General features: G+C 46.6%; 1 protein-coding gene across 1 annotated transcript in view; it reads right to left on the bottom strand.

Moving 5' to 3' along the window:
• Positions 1-15,253, bottom strand: part of LAMTOR3 (late endosomal/lysosomal adaptor, MAPK and MTOR activator 3) — a 31,130-nt gene extending 15,877 nt beyond the window's left edge. Inside the window, exons 1-2 of the mRNA XM_075336885.1 lie at positions 15,175-15,253; positions 9,167-9,202 (exon numbers count right to left, since the gene is read on the bottom strand). Coding sequence (XP_075193000.1) covers positions 9,167-9,175 — 9 coding nt within the window. The 5' untranslated portion in view covers positions 9,176-9,202; positions 15,175-15,253. The remainder of the gene's footprint in view (positions 1-9,166; positions 9,203-15,174) is intronic.
• Positions 15,254-16,230: the final 977 nt, after the last annotated feature.

Raw genomic sequence — 16,230 nt, 5'->3', positions numbered from 1 at the left:
ACTTCGGTATGTGAGTGATCAAGTCCTGGAATTATTTGTGAAATGGGGTAAAATGTGTTTTACTGATGAAAATAGTAAATTTTATTTGACAAGTAACACAGGGGCTCACTACACAGGAAATATAAATGTTGTGAAAGAAAAACCCTACCACACAATTTGGGAATAGTGTATGATGTCTAATAATTGTGGGATGTGTGGTAGATCTCGAAGCAGGGGGTAACACAAAGTCCTGGCTGGGAAGGGCACATGGGACAGTAATATCTTGATTCGCTCCTATTGCCCTGTTTGCTGCAGACCCGGCACCTTTTTTTAGGACGGTTTTGGGTGGGAGTAGGAGGCATGAGACGCATAAAATGCCGTTCCGTTAGTCTCCGGGCATTCTCTGACTCGAAGGCTGCCTCTGGTGCCGCTGAGTCAAACATGAGGGACTCAATAATTTTTTCCTGGTATTGCAGAAATGTGAGGGGCCCTCGTGATTTTTTATACAGTACAAAACTGTTGTAGGTAGCAATCTGTATCAGGTAGATTGCTACCTTTTTGTACCAGGCCCTCGTTTTCCGCTTTACCAGGTATGGTTGGAGCACCTGGTCAGACAGGTCCACGCCACCCATAAACCTGTTGTATTGGGTCACACAGAAGGGTTTCTGTTTGTCCCTGGTGGCTCCCCTCTCTCTGACCGACACAGTGGTGTCCTCATGCAGGGTGGTGAGCATGTAGACGTCCTTGCGGTCATTCCACTTTACGGCAAGCAGTTTGTCACTTGCCAGTGCGAATGACGCCCCCTTGTCTAGACGTCTGGACACTAACTGTGCCGGCAAACCAACACGGTTTTTCCTTATTGTCCCACAGGCCCCTGTATTTGCAGCATGGAGGGATTGGTATAGGGGGATACTAGTGTAGTAGTTGTCGGTGTACACGTGGTAACCTTTACCAAGAAATGGCGTCATTAGCTCCCAGACAATTTTTCCTGGGATGCTAATTGTCTGGGGACAGTTGGGTGGGCTTATTTGGCGGTCCCTACCCTCATAAATGATAAAGTTACACGTGTACCCGCTGGTGCTTTCGCACACTTTATATAATTTTATGCCATACTTGGCTCTTTTGGAGGGGATAAACTGACGGAATGAGAGACGGCCCTTGTAGCTCATTAGGGACTCGTCAACCGAAACATTCTCCTCTGGGCTGTAGGAAGTTAGGAAGGACTCTTTCAGGAGGGATATTAGGGGTTTCAATTTATTAAGGCGGTCATAATTGGGGTCAGTTCTTGGGGGGACTTGGGAATTATCACTAAAATGGAGGAATCTCAATAGGGTCTCATATCGGGTTCTGGGCATTATGGCTGCAAATACAGGGGTGGCGTGGACAGATTTGGTTGCCCAGTAGGAGCGTAAACTGGGTTTTTTCACTATTCCCATGTTGAGGGTAATGCCTAAAAATTTTTTGATTTCCGGGACGCTTGTGGGGATCCAGGAACGGGAATGCACAGATGTTGGCTTTTGGGCAATATATTGGCGGGCGTACAAGTTGGTGTGGTGGGTGATATGCTCAAGTACTTGTTGGTTAACAAAAATTTGGAAAAAATCCAGTGGGGCAAAATTGGTGACATTTATTTTTATGCCAGGGTCTCCTATGAAAGGGGGAATTTGTGGGGTAAAGGACGGGTCGGGGTTCCAGAGAGCATGGGGGACTGCAGAACTAGGTCCTGCCCCTGACGCTTCAGCAGCGGCGACTAGCGGGGTGTGGGACCCCGTGGAGGAAGCCGAATCGTCACCGCTATCCGAAAAATCTCTTTCTGAGGCCGATTCGGTCTCTGACCCAGAACTGCCGGAGGCAAGCAGTGAGTACGCTTGCTCTGCCGTAAACATCCTGCGGGCCATGGTTTTTGTTTTTATCCCTGGCTAACAAAAAATAAAAAAAAACCTAACACTAGTATTTTTTTTTTTTTTATATAAACCCTAAATTTTTTTATAAAGATTATAAAAAAAAATATTTAGGGGAATGACGCAGCGAGGGATGACGGAATGATGGAGGAGGGGATGATCACAGGGGGGTGATCAGAAAAATTGGGAATATGATGATCTTTGTGAATTTATAACTTTTTCTCTCTATATGGCAGCACGTAGTCTCTCTCTCTTCTCTCCCAGATCAACTACAAAGGAGAGAGGAGAAAGGCAGACCTAAATGCTGCCATATTTATCAAATATTGGCATTTTGACTACTGTGATAGGATCTATCACAGTATTCAAATCTAAACAGCCAATCAGAATTTTTTTTTTTTTGTTGCCGGGTGCAGGAGGCAGATTATGCCAAGCACACTGCGCATGCGCCCGCCATTTTCCAGGAGAAGGGAGGAAGGGGGGCCGCGGGGGACCGGGGGACCCAACGATCCTTTATTGAGGTACTGTGCGGGGGCGGTGGGGGAACGGGGGATCCCAGATCGGGTGGGAGATACCGGGATCTAGCGGATCGGACCCCGGTGGACCGGAGGGAGGGCTCTGGAGAACCGGAGGGGGCTCCGGGGAACCAGAGATCTCCGGTGGACCGGAGCAGGGATCAGGGGGGAGGACATTTCCCTCCGATCTGAAATGTTTGATCATTTCAGATCGGAGGGAAATGAATGCGGCGGCAGCAGCAGCAGCTTTCAGCGCGCCGGCGCCATCTTGCAAGGTCTGGCGAACCGGAGGGGGCTCCGGTGACCAGACAGCTCCGGTGGACCGGAGCAGGGATCAGGGGGAGGACATTTCCCTCCGATCTGAAATGTTTGATCATTTCAGATCGGAGGGAAATGAATGCGGCGGCAGCAGCAGCAGCTTTCAGCGCGCCGGCGCCATCTTGCAAGGTCTGGAGAACCGGAGGGGGCTCCGGTGACCAGACAGCTCCGGTGGACCGGAGCAGGGATCAGGGGGAGGACATTTCCCTCCGATCTGAAATGTTTGATCATTTCAGATCGGAGGGAAATGAATGCGGCGGCAGCAGCAGCAGCTTTCAGCGCGCCGGCGCCATCTTGCAAGGTCTGGAGAACCGGAGGGGGCTCCGGTGACCAGACAGCTCCGGTGGACCGGAGCAGGGATCAGGGGGAGGACATTTCCCTCCGATCTGAAATGTTTGATCATTTCAGATCGGAGGGAAATGAATGCGGCGGCAGCAGCAGCAGCTTTCAGCGCGCCGGCGCCATCTTGCAAGGTCTGGAGAACCGGAGGGGGCTCCGGTGACCAGACAGCTCCGGTGGACCGGAGCAGGGATCAGGGGGAGGACATTTCCCTCCGATCTGAAATGTTTGATCATTTCAGATCGGAGGGAAATGAATGCGGCGGCAGCAGCAGCAGCTTTCAGCGCGCCGGCGCCATCTTGCAAGGTCTGGAGAACCGGAGGGGGCTCCGGTGACCAGACAGCTCCGGTGGACCGGAGCAGGGATCAAGGGGAGGACATTTCCCTCCGATCTGAAATGTTTGATCATTTCAGATCGGAGGGAAATGAATGCAGAGCCGGCGGCGGCGGGAGTTTTCGCCGCGCGTCGGCGCCATTTTGGATGTCCGGGGGTGGGGTGGGGGGTGGGGGGTGATTTTCTCCGGTACCGGGGGCTTTGGGGGCACTAGGGGCTTATATTTCTTTATCATCTGACATGTTTGATCATGTCAGATGAGAAAGAAATTAGTAGTATTTGCCATTTTTTTTTTTTTAATGTTGTCGCCGGTATACGGTGTATACCGGCGATCACATTATCGGGGAACAAAAAAAACACCCCGGGGGGGCGCTACAACCTTTTTCCGGCCTGACGTCTCAAGACGTCGGAACAGAATAAGTACCCTGTTTTTCCGACGTCTTGAGACGTTAGGCCGTCGCTATGGGGTTAATTATATTCTCCAGTTTCTTGGAGGGCGCAGTAGGCATATTAGATAGGTTTTGAAGCTGACCTTTTTCCCATAGGTTATGTTTATTAGATTACTATGAGGTATATCTGTTAGCTGAAATAGGAAAGTCTTGTCTTATATGTTTATTTGTTTATTTGTTTGTTTATTTATTTAGTATTCTCAGTCATGTGAAGTATAGATGACCACTAACTGTATTATGATCAGAGATGAAGTTATAAGAATGATCTAATGTATATTTTTTAGTTTTTGTTTTTATAGATGAAACCAGATGGTGGTCGATTCTGCACTGGATATGCTGCTGTTTACACCACATGAGGTAGTCTAAATTCGACCACTCCCTCCAATCCTATTGATACAGGAGACAGTGATGCATTTAATGCCTCTCTTGATGGGTAGAACAGGAGTGGGTAAGAGTCTTTAGAGGTGTATGTAGGTTGTAGATTTTTTCCTGTTGTCAAATGAATTAGGTATGCCGAAAAGAAAGTCTAGATCTGAGCTGATGGATTCGGATGGAGATCCTTGCACAGGTGCAGCTGACCAAGAAGCAGTGAACGGGCCTAGAGTTGAGAGTCTTTCACCAATACCGACCATGCCTTGGTGACATTGGTCACGTCAGTGACTTCTGTTACTCCTTGTGTTCTTAAATCCCTACAGAAACAAGCGATACAACAAGGAATGGACTGTGACATGCAGGGAGCCAGCTGACTGAGGAAGGTCTGTGGACAAAGGGTGGTAAGCTTTCTCTGCCATGAGAGCTCTTCTTAATGATGGCCCAGGTAACATCTGTGAAAGACAATTGTCAGTGTGTGCTTTGGTGACACCAGGGTTCAGTACCCAGGTGGGCAGATTCACCCAGTCTTGTGAGACAAGTGCCTAGAATGAAGTGAGAAAAAACTGTAAAGAGTCCGTAGAAACACCCTGCACCTACTCTACCCATTCTTAGAGACTGCAAACTGATTATAGATGTATATCATGAGCACGTTGTATGCAAGTCTGTGCGTGTTGTGTAAATTTCTCTCCAGGTTTGGTCAGAGGCATTCCTGTGCAGAAAACGACATTATTGTTGAGAAGCACATTGTGGTATGTAAGAAAAATGTGTTTACAAAAAGTGTATATTTTATAGAAAAGTGGAAACTAGTAAATCGTGTACAAAATGTATATGTTTTGTTTTCTTTTTGCAATAAGCAGGTCTTTATGTAAGATGTTTTTTGGTTTAGCATAGACATGTATATTTTTATATAATTGACTGAATAGTGTGATAAACAGGTGTATTTTCCAATTCCAGATCTTAAATCAGAGCTATTAGCATATGGTCTCCAGTCAGGAGACTGATTGATCCTAAAGGACAAGCGAGAAAGAGCCATGAGTCAACACTAGATGAGCCGATCCAACCACAGAAACATCTATGGATCCACACCTCGCATTGTAGAAGGGATCATCAACCAGAGCTGCACTGAGCGTTCTGCTCATATTTATCCTTTTCAGAAAACCCTGTACAGTCTTAGACCAGCATTGCCAGAACAGTTAGAAGAGAGGACTTAGAGAACCTTGAGACATGGGAAAGTCCAACTACAAAGGGTGAGGATCTTTCTACCTCTCTTCCTAAGGGAACACAGTACCCTTAGAATTTAGAAATGGCAGAAGTAAGTCTTTAGGGGGGACTGTTGAGGATAAAGAATTGAGTATCCAAAAATACTTAATTCAGCCATTTCATAGACTCAGTTATATAGTTCAGTAGATGTGAACTAATACACATATTTGTGAATGCTTTTGTTTCTTACTAACATGTATATATATGTATATTGCATATTCAGTGTATTTTCCTTAAACTCAGTGTATACTAGGATATATATATATATATATATATATATATATATATATATATATATATATATATATATGTATAGCTTGAAGATGGCCACCATTTCCTGTTCTCCACCCAAGACAGATCGACAAAGAAATTCCTGGATCCTAGACTGACCAATCAACGGAGAATATGTAGATCTCTCTACGTCATGAAGCCCTGCCCTGCGATACTTGATCGGACTAAAACTTTTGTTTACACCCCTTTTACTTCGTGGTCTAATCGTCCGAGAATAAAGATTTTCAGTCTTGCCTCAGCCTTGGTCGTGAGAGGAAGAGTTTTAATTGATTTCCAATTAATTATTATTCTTTTTCGCCGTGCACAAACGACATTTTAATTCGGAACAACGATCAGATCGGAAATGGGATCACTTGTATCCATCCTCAACATTAGTACACTAATGTAATCTAAAAACAATTAAAACATGGACAAAGACAAGATCTTGTACCCACAAGAGTGCAATAATGTATGAAGACAATAAAAATGTAAATGTCCTGCCGCAGCTAGAGTTTATAATGCAGGGCACCAGCCATCTAGGAATAGTATCAAGGATCAAATGATATATCATACCATATACATATACAAGGATAGCGGTCGCCTAATGCAAGGTGAACAGGGTATACTCAAATTGCAGACGCTCTGTGTGGACTGAAGAGCTAATAGACCCCAAAATTGCAATTGCAAAATACAAAAAAGAGGCACATGTAGGGCCAAGGCAACATCAAGGTATTGGGGAGGGGACAACTCAAAACTCACAATTTCCCCAGGGTCCGAGGTAGTACAACAGCACGTGATTATATTCCCAAGGGAGGAGGCCGGATAGGGCATGCACAAGCTGGGAGCACAGCGCTCAGCAATAGAACGGTCAGAGCTAACCCCATGAAAAGGTGGGGGGGGGGGGTAGGTGGAAGAGGGGAAAAGCCTCTGGGTCCAATAGAGCAGAGCGTCCGCGCTGAGGCAGGAACAGAAACGTGGGTACACAGATCGCCCCACGCATATCGCCGCTGCTGCGGCTTCGTCAGGGGAATGGCGTGTATTAAAGCACCGGTTCATTTATAAAGAAAAAGTAGTATTACTTACCGTTCACGTGTGTGTGACGCTGGAATGGTCCGGACCATGTGGGGGGAGAGCGTAGGCGCGTGCGCACGCGCAGTGTGTATAGTCAGTGGAGAGGGAGGCTCGAAACAACGCCCGGGTGCTATGGACGCGGGCACATGCGCAGTAAACGTACGGTAAGAGAGGAGGCTCAGTTGTAATGCGGCTCAGGACATCAAATGGACGTCAGATAGAACTGCATAAGCGACGGTGTAGTGGAGCCAATGTGTGCCCGCAGGCAATATAGCACCAAACAGAAGGTTTATGTTATAAATGACATAAGTAAAAACAAGAAATAAAGCAGTACCAGGCGGAGGAACAAGGGATAGTGGATTAGATGTACCCCTATGGGTATGCAAAAAATGACAAGTAAATATGCACGCACGTATATGTGCATATATAACATATGCAGACACACGCATGTGCACATACAAAGGGGATAGGGGGGGGGGGGGAATATAGATACAGTGCCCCAATCTTAAACAAGAAAATAGCAAAAAGGCCCATAGCCACATTGTGGACGGATAACCCCATTGTGGGGATCACACAGATAGAATTAGCATGATCACTGGCAAGGAATAGAATTATAGGGAATGAGAACCGGAGTGCCGTGAATTGATTAGCCCTTCTCTAATTTTTCCAAACAATGACCTTTGTTTGCAAAAGTAGTAAAACATGGGGGGGTGAACCTGTATAAATTGGGTTTCACTGTAATAATTTTTTATCATGCTGTTTTTTGTTCATCCCTTCTGCAATAAAGATCTGAAAGAATTAAAATTGACCAAAATATCACATGTATCCAACAGTGGCATGAGTAAAAACTACAGTTTGTCCCACAAAGAAAAAGCTCTCACACATTTCGGTCAACTAAAAAATAAAGATAAGGGTTTTTAAGAATATAAGCTGATCTCTCCAACACTTTGGACAAAACAGCGATGTTTAGCTCTATTCAGTGTTTAAAGCCGGCCACCAGCAGAGCTATTAACAGTTGATTGGAGGGGGTGCCCGACAACCACTGATCCAATATTAATGACCTATCTAGATCATCAATTTTATTTACCCGAAACCACTTTCAAGAGAATCTGTCACCAAGTTTTTGCTACTTCATCTGAGAGCAGCATGATGTAGCAAAAAGATTCCAAAACCAACCATGTTTATCTTAGATCACTGTGTGCAGCTGTTCTGACTTTATTTCAGAATTGAGTGTAGCAGAGCCATGAGTTGTCTCCGCACATACCAGGAACTCAAAAGAGATAGTGCACTGACTGTGAGGTGTCAATCACAGCAGGTGGCGTGTTGGTATACCCTGCATGTGCACAGGAATCACAGGAATGTTAGGGTACCTTCACACTTTAGCGATGCAGCAGCGATCCGACCAGCGATCTGACCTGGTCAGGATCGCTGCTGCATCGCTACATGGTCGCTGGTGAGCTGTCAAACAGGCAGATCTCACCAGCGACCAGTGACCAGCCCCCAGCCAGCAGCGACGTGCAAGCGACGCTGCGCTTGCACGGAGCCGGCGTCTGGAAGCTGCGGACACTGGTAACTAAGGTAAACATCGGGTATGGTTACCCGATGTTTACATTAGTTACCAGCGCACACCGCTTAGCTTGTGTGCAGGGAGCAGGAGCTGGCGCTGGCAGCGTGAGAGCTGCGGAGGCTGGTAACGAAGGTAAATATCGGGTAACCACCTTGGTTACCCGATGTTTACCTTGGTTACAGCTTACCGCAGGCTGTCAGACGCCGACTCCTGCTACCTGCACATTCAGGATTATTGCTCTCTCGCTGTCACACACAGCAATGTGTGCTTATCAGCGGGAGAGCAACAATAAAAAAACGAACCAGGGCTGTGTGTAACGAGCAGCGATCTCACAGCAGGGGCCAGATCGCTGCTCAGTGTCACACACAGCGAGATCGCTAATGAGGTCACAAAAAACGTGACTCAGCAGCGATCTCACTGTGTGTGAAGCACCCCTTAGTCACAGAGCAATAAACCCTTTAGTTTGAGTAAATAATAGCTCACACATAAGAGAAACACAGATGTTTTACTTTTTTTTAACTATAGCAGCATGTTGTCTTCAGCTTACATTGCAAAATCCTGGTGACAGATTTCCTTTAGTGAGTTTTCAAAAAATAATTAATAAATAAATAAAAATAAAGAAAGCTTTCCACTGAGTTTCATTTCCATTTTTGGGGAAAAGACGTGAGAACTACAGTATATGCAACATGCTGTAGATGATTTCTTAAAGGTGTATCTATCTCCACCAATATGCATTAACATGGAGTTAGACTGCAGAAATTTAAGGTGACAATGGTGCACAGTGTGGTTACTTACCTCAGCCATGTTTTCTCTACAGTCACCAGGAGTCTTCTAGAAATAAGAAAAATCACAAAATTGTTGATTCTAGAGCCTTTATACACATTTATATTGTAAAACTAAAACTACACAGATCACCGTGAGCATACACAGTTAACACTGCACTGACAGAATTTCACTAGGGATTACTCATATCCAATAATTTTCTCAAAATACACCAGATCTGCAAATACGTTCCCACTGAAGCACACAGGCCACATTAAGGCTAGTTTCACACTTGCGTTGGACGGGATCCGTAGCATTGCGTTGTGTGATGCATGCAACGGATGCGTTGCATATAGTGGCACAACGCATGCTACAGATCGTACAAAATAACGCAATCCGTTGTAGTTTTTTTTCCTTGTCTTTACATATCTGAGCATGCGCAGTTGTGTAAAGACAGCTGCGTTAACGGAATCCGTCAAATGACGCATTCTAACGGAATCCGCCACCATAGGCGTCCATTATAAAAACAACGGACACCTAACGGATTCCTGCAGGTTGCGTTTTTTTGACACTCCGCCAAGCGCAGAAAAACGTTACATGCTGCGTTCCATCCGCCCGACGCAGCGTCAAAATAACGACGCTGCGTCGTCCAGCGGATGCAACGCACACACTTGCGTTACAGTGCGTCGTCCATACAAGTCTATGGAGAATAGCGCAGTGCGTTAACGGACTGCGCTATTCTCCATAGTGACGGAATGCGCTGAACACAAGTGTGAAACTAGCCTTACAAGGGTTTTCTATTTTTAGAAAAGCTGTATCCTCAGGCACAGTGTAAATAAATAAATAAATAAAGACCCCAGAAAGCTGTGCTGTTATACTGCTTTTAGGAACGCTGGCTTACTACTAATCTTGCAGTCTGCCAACAAGCTGCCAATCACACGCCAAACATAACGATTGATCATCAAGTGAACTGATCTTTTGGGAAAAGATCAAAAGTTCATCATTCTTGGAAGCACATCATTGAGTCTCCCGAAAACAATGGCAGCCTTTATTAACCAAGTGATCTATTACTTATTACTGAGTGCACGTCTGAAAAAAAGTCATGCTGGTGTAAAACGGTTAGACACAAAATTGGGTGGTGAACATTCATCTTTGCTCACCTTCCCCAAGACCAGAGAATGGCCTCTGCTGCTGCCCTGGTCTGTTATCTGCACATGTCACATCAACAGCGCTGCAGCCAATCACTGAGATTAGAGTCTCTGCCTATGTACACAGCAGAAACTGCAGAGTTCACTGATTGATGGCAGCGCTGTCAACGCGACACTCATCCCTGAAGTCTACACCAGCCAATTGTAGATTGTTAAACAACTGGTTTACACAGACATGGCACTGCTTCAAGTGTCCAGTGAATGTTAGGCTATATTCACACACTGCATCTTTTACTGTGTTTTTGGTGCATTTTTGAGGTCAAGCATTTTTGAGCCCTTCCAGTCAATAAATTGGACTTAAAAACTGCTTTGGCCAAAATGCAGCAAAAAACGTGGCAAAAACGCATGTGTTTTTGTTGCAGGTGCGTTTTTTGGGAGCCAAAAACGCTGCATCTTTATGGTTAAGAAAAGATGCAGTGTGTGAACATAGCCTTAAGTAACAGATAATTCGGTGCTTAGAGGCTGCTATTGTTTAATGGAGCAATAGTTCAGTTTACACAGGGTCGTGGAGCAGTAAAATAGTTTGTTTTTCTTATAGAATTTAAGCAAACTGAGACGAGAGGTTTTCTGAGCATGGAAAACCAATTCATTCTAGGTGGTCCGTGATTCTTGGAAAGTTGTCTAAAGCCCGCTTTACACACTACAATGTATCTTACAATGTGTCGGCGGGGTCACGTTGTAAGTGACGCACATCCGGCATCGTAAGGTAAATTGTAGTGTGTGACAGGTACGTGCGATTGCGAATAAACGGTAAAACGTTCATCGCACGCACGTCGTTCATTTCTCATGAATTGAACGTCAGGTTGTTCATCGTACCCAGGGTAGCACACATCAGCTAAGCCGGCAATGCGGAAGGAAGGAGGTGGGCGGGATGTTTACGTCCCGCTCAGCTCCGCCCCTCCGCTTCTATTGGCCGGCTGCCACGTGACGTCTATGTGACACCGAACGTCCCTCCCACTCCAGGAAGTGGACGTTCACCGCCCACATCGAGGTTGTATGGACGGGTAAGTACGTGTGACGGGGGTTAATAGTTTGTGCGGCACATTCAACAAAATTGAACGTGCCGCACATACGATGGGGGCAGCTACGATCGCATACGATGTCGTATGCAGAATCGTACCATGTAAAGCAGGCTTTAGAGTGGAAAATGGTATATGACATTAAATAAGAACCTCAGACCATTGCTCCTCCAGCTCCGGTTGTGCTGTGATGGCGTCACGTCTATCGTTCACATGGCTGTAGTGGCCAATATTTTCCTGCATGGGGAAGCTTACATGTCCGGCTTGTGAATGATGAATGCTATGTGATGAGTGCAGATTGAGCGGGGGATGACATGGGCGAGTAATAGTTTTCACTTTCTTACACCATTTCCTGCTTTTAATAATAGACCGGTCCTGGTATATAGCAAATAACCGTAATAGTGGCAATCTGCAGGTAAATACCTTTGAAAACATATGTTCTCGGCTTAAAGGGAGCCTGTCAGGTCCCATATGCGTTCTAACCTACAAGCAGGGTGATGTGTGGCCTAGTAACCCCTTCCTACCCATCCCTGTGTTGTAATATTGTGTAATATGAATGTATGGAAAAAAAACATTTTATTACTTACATGTTCCCTATGTAACTGATCAGTGGCTCTAGCCCCGTAGGCATTTGCATGCTTTCCGTGGTATCACGCTCCTGTGGGCGTGAAACTATTGATTTACATGAGCAATGTCACCGTCAGCTCCTTGAGATCCCGCGCGTGCGCGCGCTTACCATTCCCGCAGCCTTGTTATCCGGGTGCTTGCTTCTCGGCTTCAGACGCACTCTGCGCATGACCAGAACCACAGGAGTCTTCTGAGCATGTGCAGAGCGCGTCTGATGCCGAGAAGCAAGCACCCGTATAACAAGGCTGCGGGAATGGTAAGTGCGCACGCCCGGGATCTCAAGGAGCTGAAGGTGACGTCGCTCATGTAAATCAATAGTTTCACACCCACAGGAGCGTGATACCACGGAAACCATGCAAATGCCTACGGGAACATGTAAGTAATAAAACAGTTTTTATACATTCATATTACACAATATTACAACACAGGGATGGGTAGGAAAGGGTTACTAGGCCACACATCACCCTGCTACTAGGTTAGAACACATATGGGACCTGACAGGTTCCCTTTAACTGAATGCTCAGTGCTGCCTGTAGTGTGAGTGCGCTGTGATCACCCCCACTCTGAATGACATCCTGCCCCGCAGTGTGAGTGCTGAACGGGGTGTCAGTACGGTGTAATGAGTGCCGACTGCTCACAACCCCTACAGATGACAGGGTGGAAAACAGAACTGCACTTTTCCAGCTAGACTGCCCTATATAGAGGAGTATTTTCACACACCTTAGAGGTAGGACTGCAGATATAAATATTTTTTTAGGGGTGTGTCTTGCCCCCTAAAAAAATGTTTTCAACAATTGAAAAAAATGTAAAATACTAGTGTTAAAATAATATAAATATAAATTATATATATATATATATATATATATATATATATATATATATATATATATATATATATATATATATATATATATATATATATATATATATATATATATATATTTATTTTTTTTTAGGTGGAATAAAATGTAATTTTAAAAATGTGATATTTTCCACTTTTAAACACTAGGGGGAGCTGGCGCTCAAATGTGGCCTGAAACCTAGTGTACAGCTAGGCTGCATTACAACAGCAGCGAGTGTGGGCTGGATCTGCTCACATGTGATGTCTCCTCCTCACCCCTCCTGGGTGTTTGCAAAAAGATAAGGGAAGATGAAGTTTAGGATGATAGAGCGGAACCATTTTATTGGTGACTGCAAAGTGATACTGACAAGTAGACCGCGTCATTGAGGATGGGTGGCAGCACCGATTGTTAGTTGGTGCTGCTCACTGTGTCACATATGATAGGACTAGCTAAACGTCTCAGAAGACATCACACCCAATGGGATTAGATACATGGCTCGGCAGACCGTATCTCACACGATAGATGACTACTCAGTCAGTGTAAGCCTCATTCACATGTCAAATGCAGGAATGATTGGCTGAGGCTTACACTGACTGAGCGGAGCAGAGCCAGTGTTCACTGCACTGCAGTGTGATCATTACCTTGCTGAGCACTGAATGCAGTGGTGATCACCAGTCGGCAGCCTGATGTACTACAACCATCAGGCTACAGAGCTGTGCTCTGGAAGAAGTCACTGCAGTGCTCATGTAGCGCCCCTGAACCTATCAGGGCACTACTAGGTACTGCATCCGGACAAAAATGCAGGGCCTACCCCCAGGGACATGGAAGACCAGTGCAGGTAACATCAACACACAAACATCCCCAGTTTGCCCCTCCCAACCAGGGTGACCGACTAGTCCTGGACTCAATGGATGGCCACCCAGGGATGGAGCCAGTCCAGTCCACTAGACAACAATCAGGTGGGAGGAGACAGACACACCGGCAGAACGTCAGAGGAGCCGGTAGTGACAGTTGAAGGGGATGGACATATCTCCAGACGGGGTCGTGTAGCAGTGACCTAGGTGGCGTAGGAGAGTGGTTGCCAGAGGGTACAGTAAGGTACCCCTGGAACCAGAGCACCGACGGGGCACAGGGCCCTAGGTCAGGTGAACGCTTCAGGATACCTGACAAATACCTGCACAGTGAGGGTACCATCACGGACCTCACCGACCCACGAATCCGGGGGCACTAGCAGTAACGAGAGAGCCAGGGACCGGAATAGAACACCGACCCTACAGTGTTCACACTGCCCGCTGTATGGACCAGAGACTGCCGACAGACAGTAGGGACCCCCCAGATGCTCCAAGCCACGGGGTTCTACCAACCAGTGAGAGGTGCCGGTGACAGAAGCCACCAGGTTACCACACTGGCACTGGGTCTAAAGGAAACCGAGGTGAATACCAGCCATGCTCCGGGTACCAGTTACCACCTACAGTGAGTAGAGAGAACCAGTTAAACAGTAACCCTTGTGTGGCCTACCTTCTTTCTGCGTTGAATCCCATCATCCAGTCCCTGGGGCCCGGCCCTACTTGTGGAGGGCCTACCATCCAGACTGCCATCACCATCAGCCCCAGTGGTAAAAGACTGTGCAGCGGCGGTTCCATCCCCATAACCGCAACCCGCATGTGGCGTCAGGATATAAACTCTTCAATCTCCCTGTATATACCCCTTTTAAAAAGCGTCCTCAGGGTCACGGAACCGGGCAACGGCCACCCAGTGACATGTCCCCAGCAATACATCGCCCGGACCGAGTACCCCATAGCCCTGGGCGACACATGAACAGCAGGGCCGCAGAGAACAGCTGGGTAGCCTGGCAGTAGTGGTGCAATGTCAGGCTGCCGACCTGTGCTCACCACTGAACACTGCAGCTCTGGCTCACACCCCATTATGGACTATACCCACAGCTGAGGCAATCACAGGGTATAAGGGCCAGCTCTCTGTTCACTGACTGGCCGTAGTTGTGTGTGGTCAGAGCACACAGTGCGGCTGCCGGGTTATCGCTCACACTGGACGATGCGCCACCGACAACGATCATACAGAAAGGCAAATTTCACCTGAACAAGCGAGTTTTGCTCACTCTTCAGGTGATCGGCAGCTGCACACTGCAGGCAATCACCAAGGAACTATTCTACCGTGCAGTGTGAATGCCGCTTACACCGTGCGGTCACCGCGTCTGCCCGAAAACCCCTGAATGAGCAGAAAAGAGGCGCAGCGGCAGCTCAGCCCCGTCCCGTACAGACCCCTGCAGTGACACATGTGGGAACGGGCCGTCACCGGGAAAACGAGCGGAGCCTCCCGTAACTCACCCGCTGCTTCCAAGTTCCTATGCAGTAGCTGCTGCTATCAGCTGACAGGAAGTCGCCGTCACATGATCTGCTCACAGGACACGCGTCTTCCGGGAGCTCGGGGCTGCAGCAGATTAGCGGAGGGGGTGAGGGGAGCAAGTATGGGGGTGAGGGTACGTGACCGTGTAAACACGGGCCGTAGTGGTAATATACTGAGTCTGTCTATTCCGTTCGCTTGTTACTGAGCTCAGTGTCCATGGCAATTATTAACCCCTTCGGGATCTGACTTTTCCACTTTGCCAGTGTTGGGAAGATAGCGGTCACATAGGGAAGTGTTATTTCTGCACGATGCTGAAGTTGGATTTTTATTCGGCTATTATTTATTTTCTGTTTTTTACAGGTTTCTCAACAGAAATAAAACATCCCAAGTATATAATACCGTGCAGTCATGTGCCCAGTATATAATACCGTGCAGTCATGTGGCCAGTATATAATACCGTGCAGTCATGTGCCCAGTATATAATACCGTGCAGTCATGTGCCCAGTATATAATACCGTGCAGTCATGTGCCCTGTATATAATACCGTGCAGTCATGTGCCCTGTATATAATACCGTGCAGTCATGTGCCCTGTATATAATACCGTGCAGTCATAAGCCCTGTATATAATACCGTGCAGTCATGTGCCCATTATATAATACCGTGCAGTCATGAGCCCTGTATATAATACCGTGCAGTCATGAGCCCTGTATATAATACCGTGCAGTCATGAGCCCTGTATATAATACCGTGCAGTCATGTGCCCATTATATAATACCGTGCAGTCATGAGCCCTGTATATAATACCGTGCAGTCATGAGCCCTGTATATAATACCGTGCAGTCATGAGCCCTGTATATAATACCGTGCAGTCATGTGCCCAGTATATAATACCGTGCAGTCATGTGCCCAGTATATAATACCGTGCAGTCATGTGCCCAGTATATAATACCGTGCAGTCATGAGCCCTGTATATAATACCGTGCAGTCATGTGCCCAGTATATAATACCGTGCAGTCATGTGCCCAGTATATAATAC

The sequence above is a fragment of the Anomaloglossus baeobatrachus genome, chromosome 1 (genome assembly GCF_048569485.1).
Source record: "Anomaloglossus baeobatrachus isolate aAnoBae1 chromosome 1, aAnoBae1.hap1, whole genome shotgun sequence".
NCBI lineage: Eukaryota > Metazoa > Chordata > Amphibia > Anura > Aromobatidae > Anomaloglossus > Anomaloglossus baeobatrachus.
The sequence above is the reverse complement of the archived record's forward strand: the minus strand, read 5'-3'. Positions and strand labels throughout refer to the sequence as shown.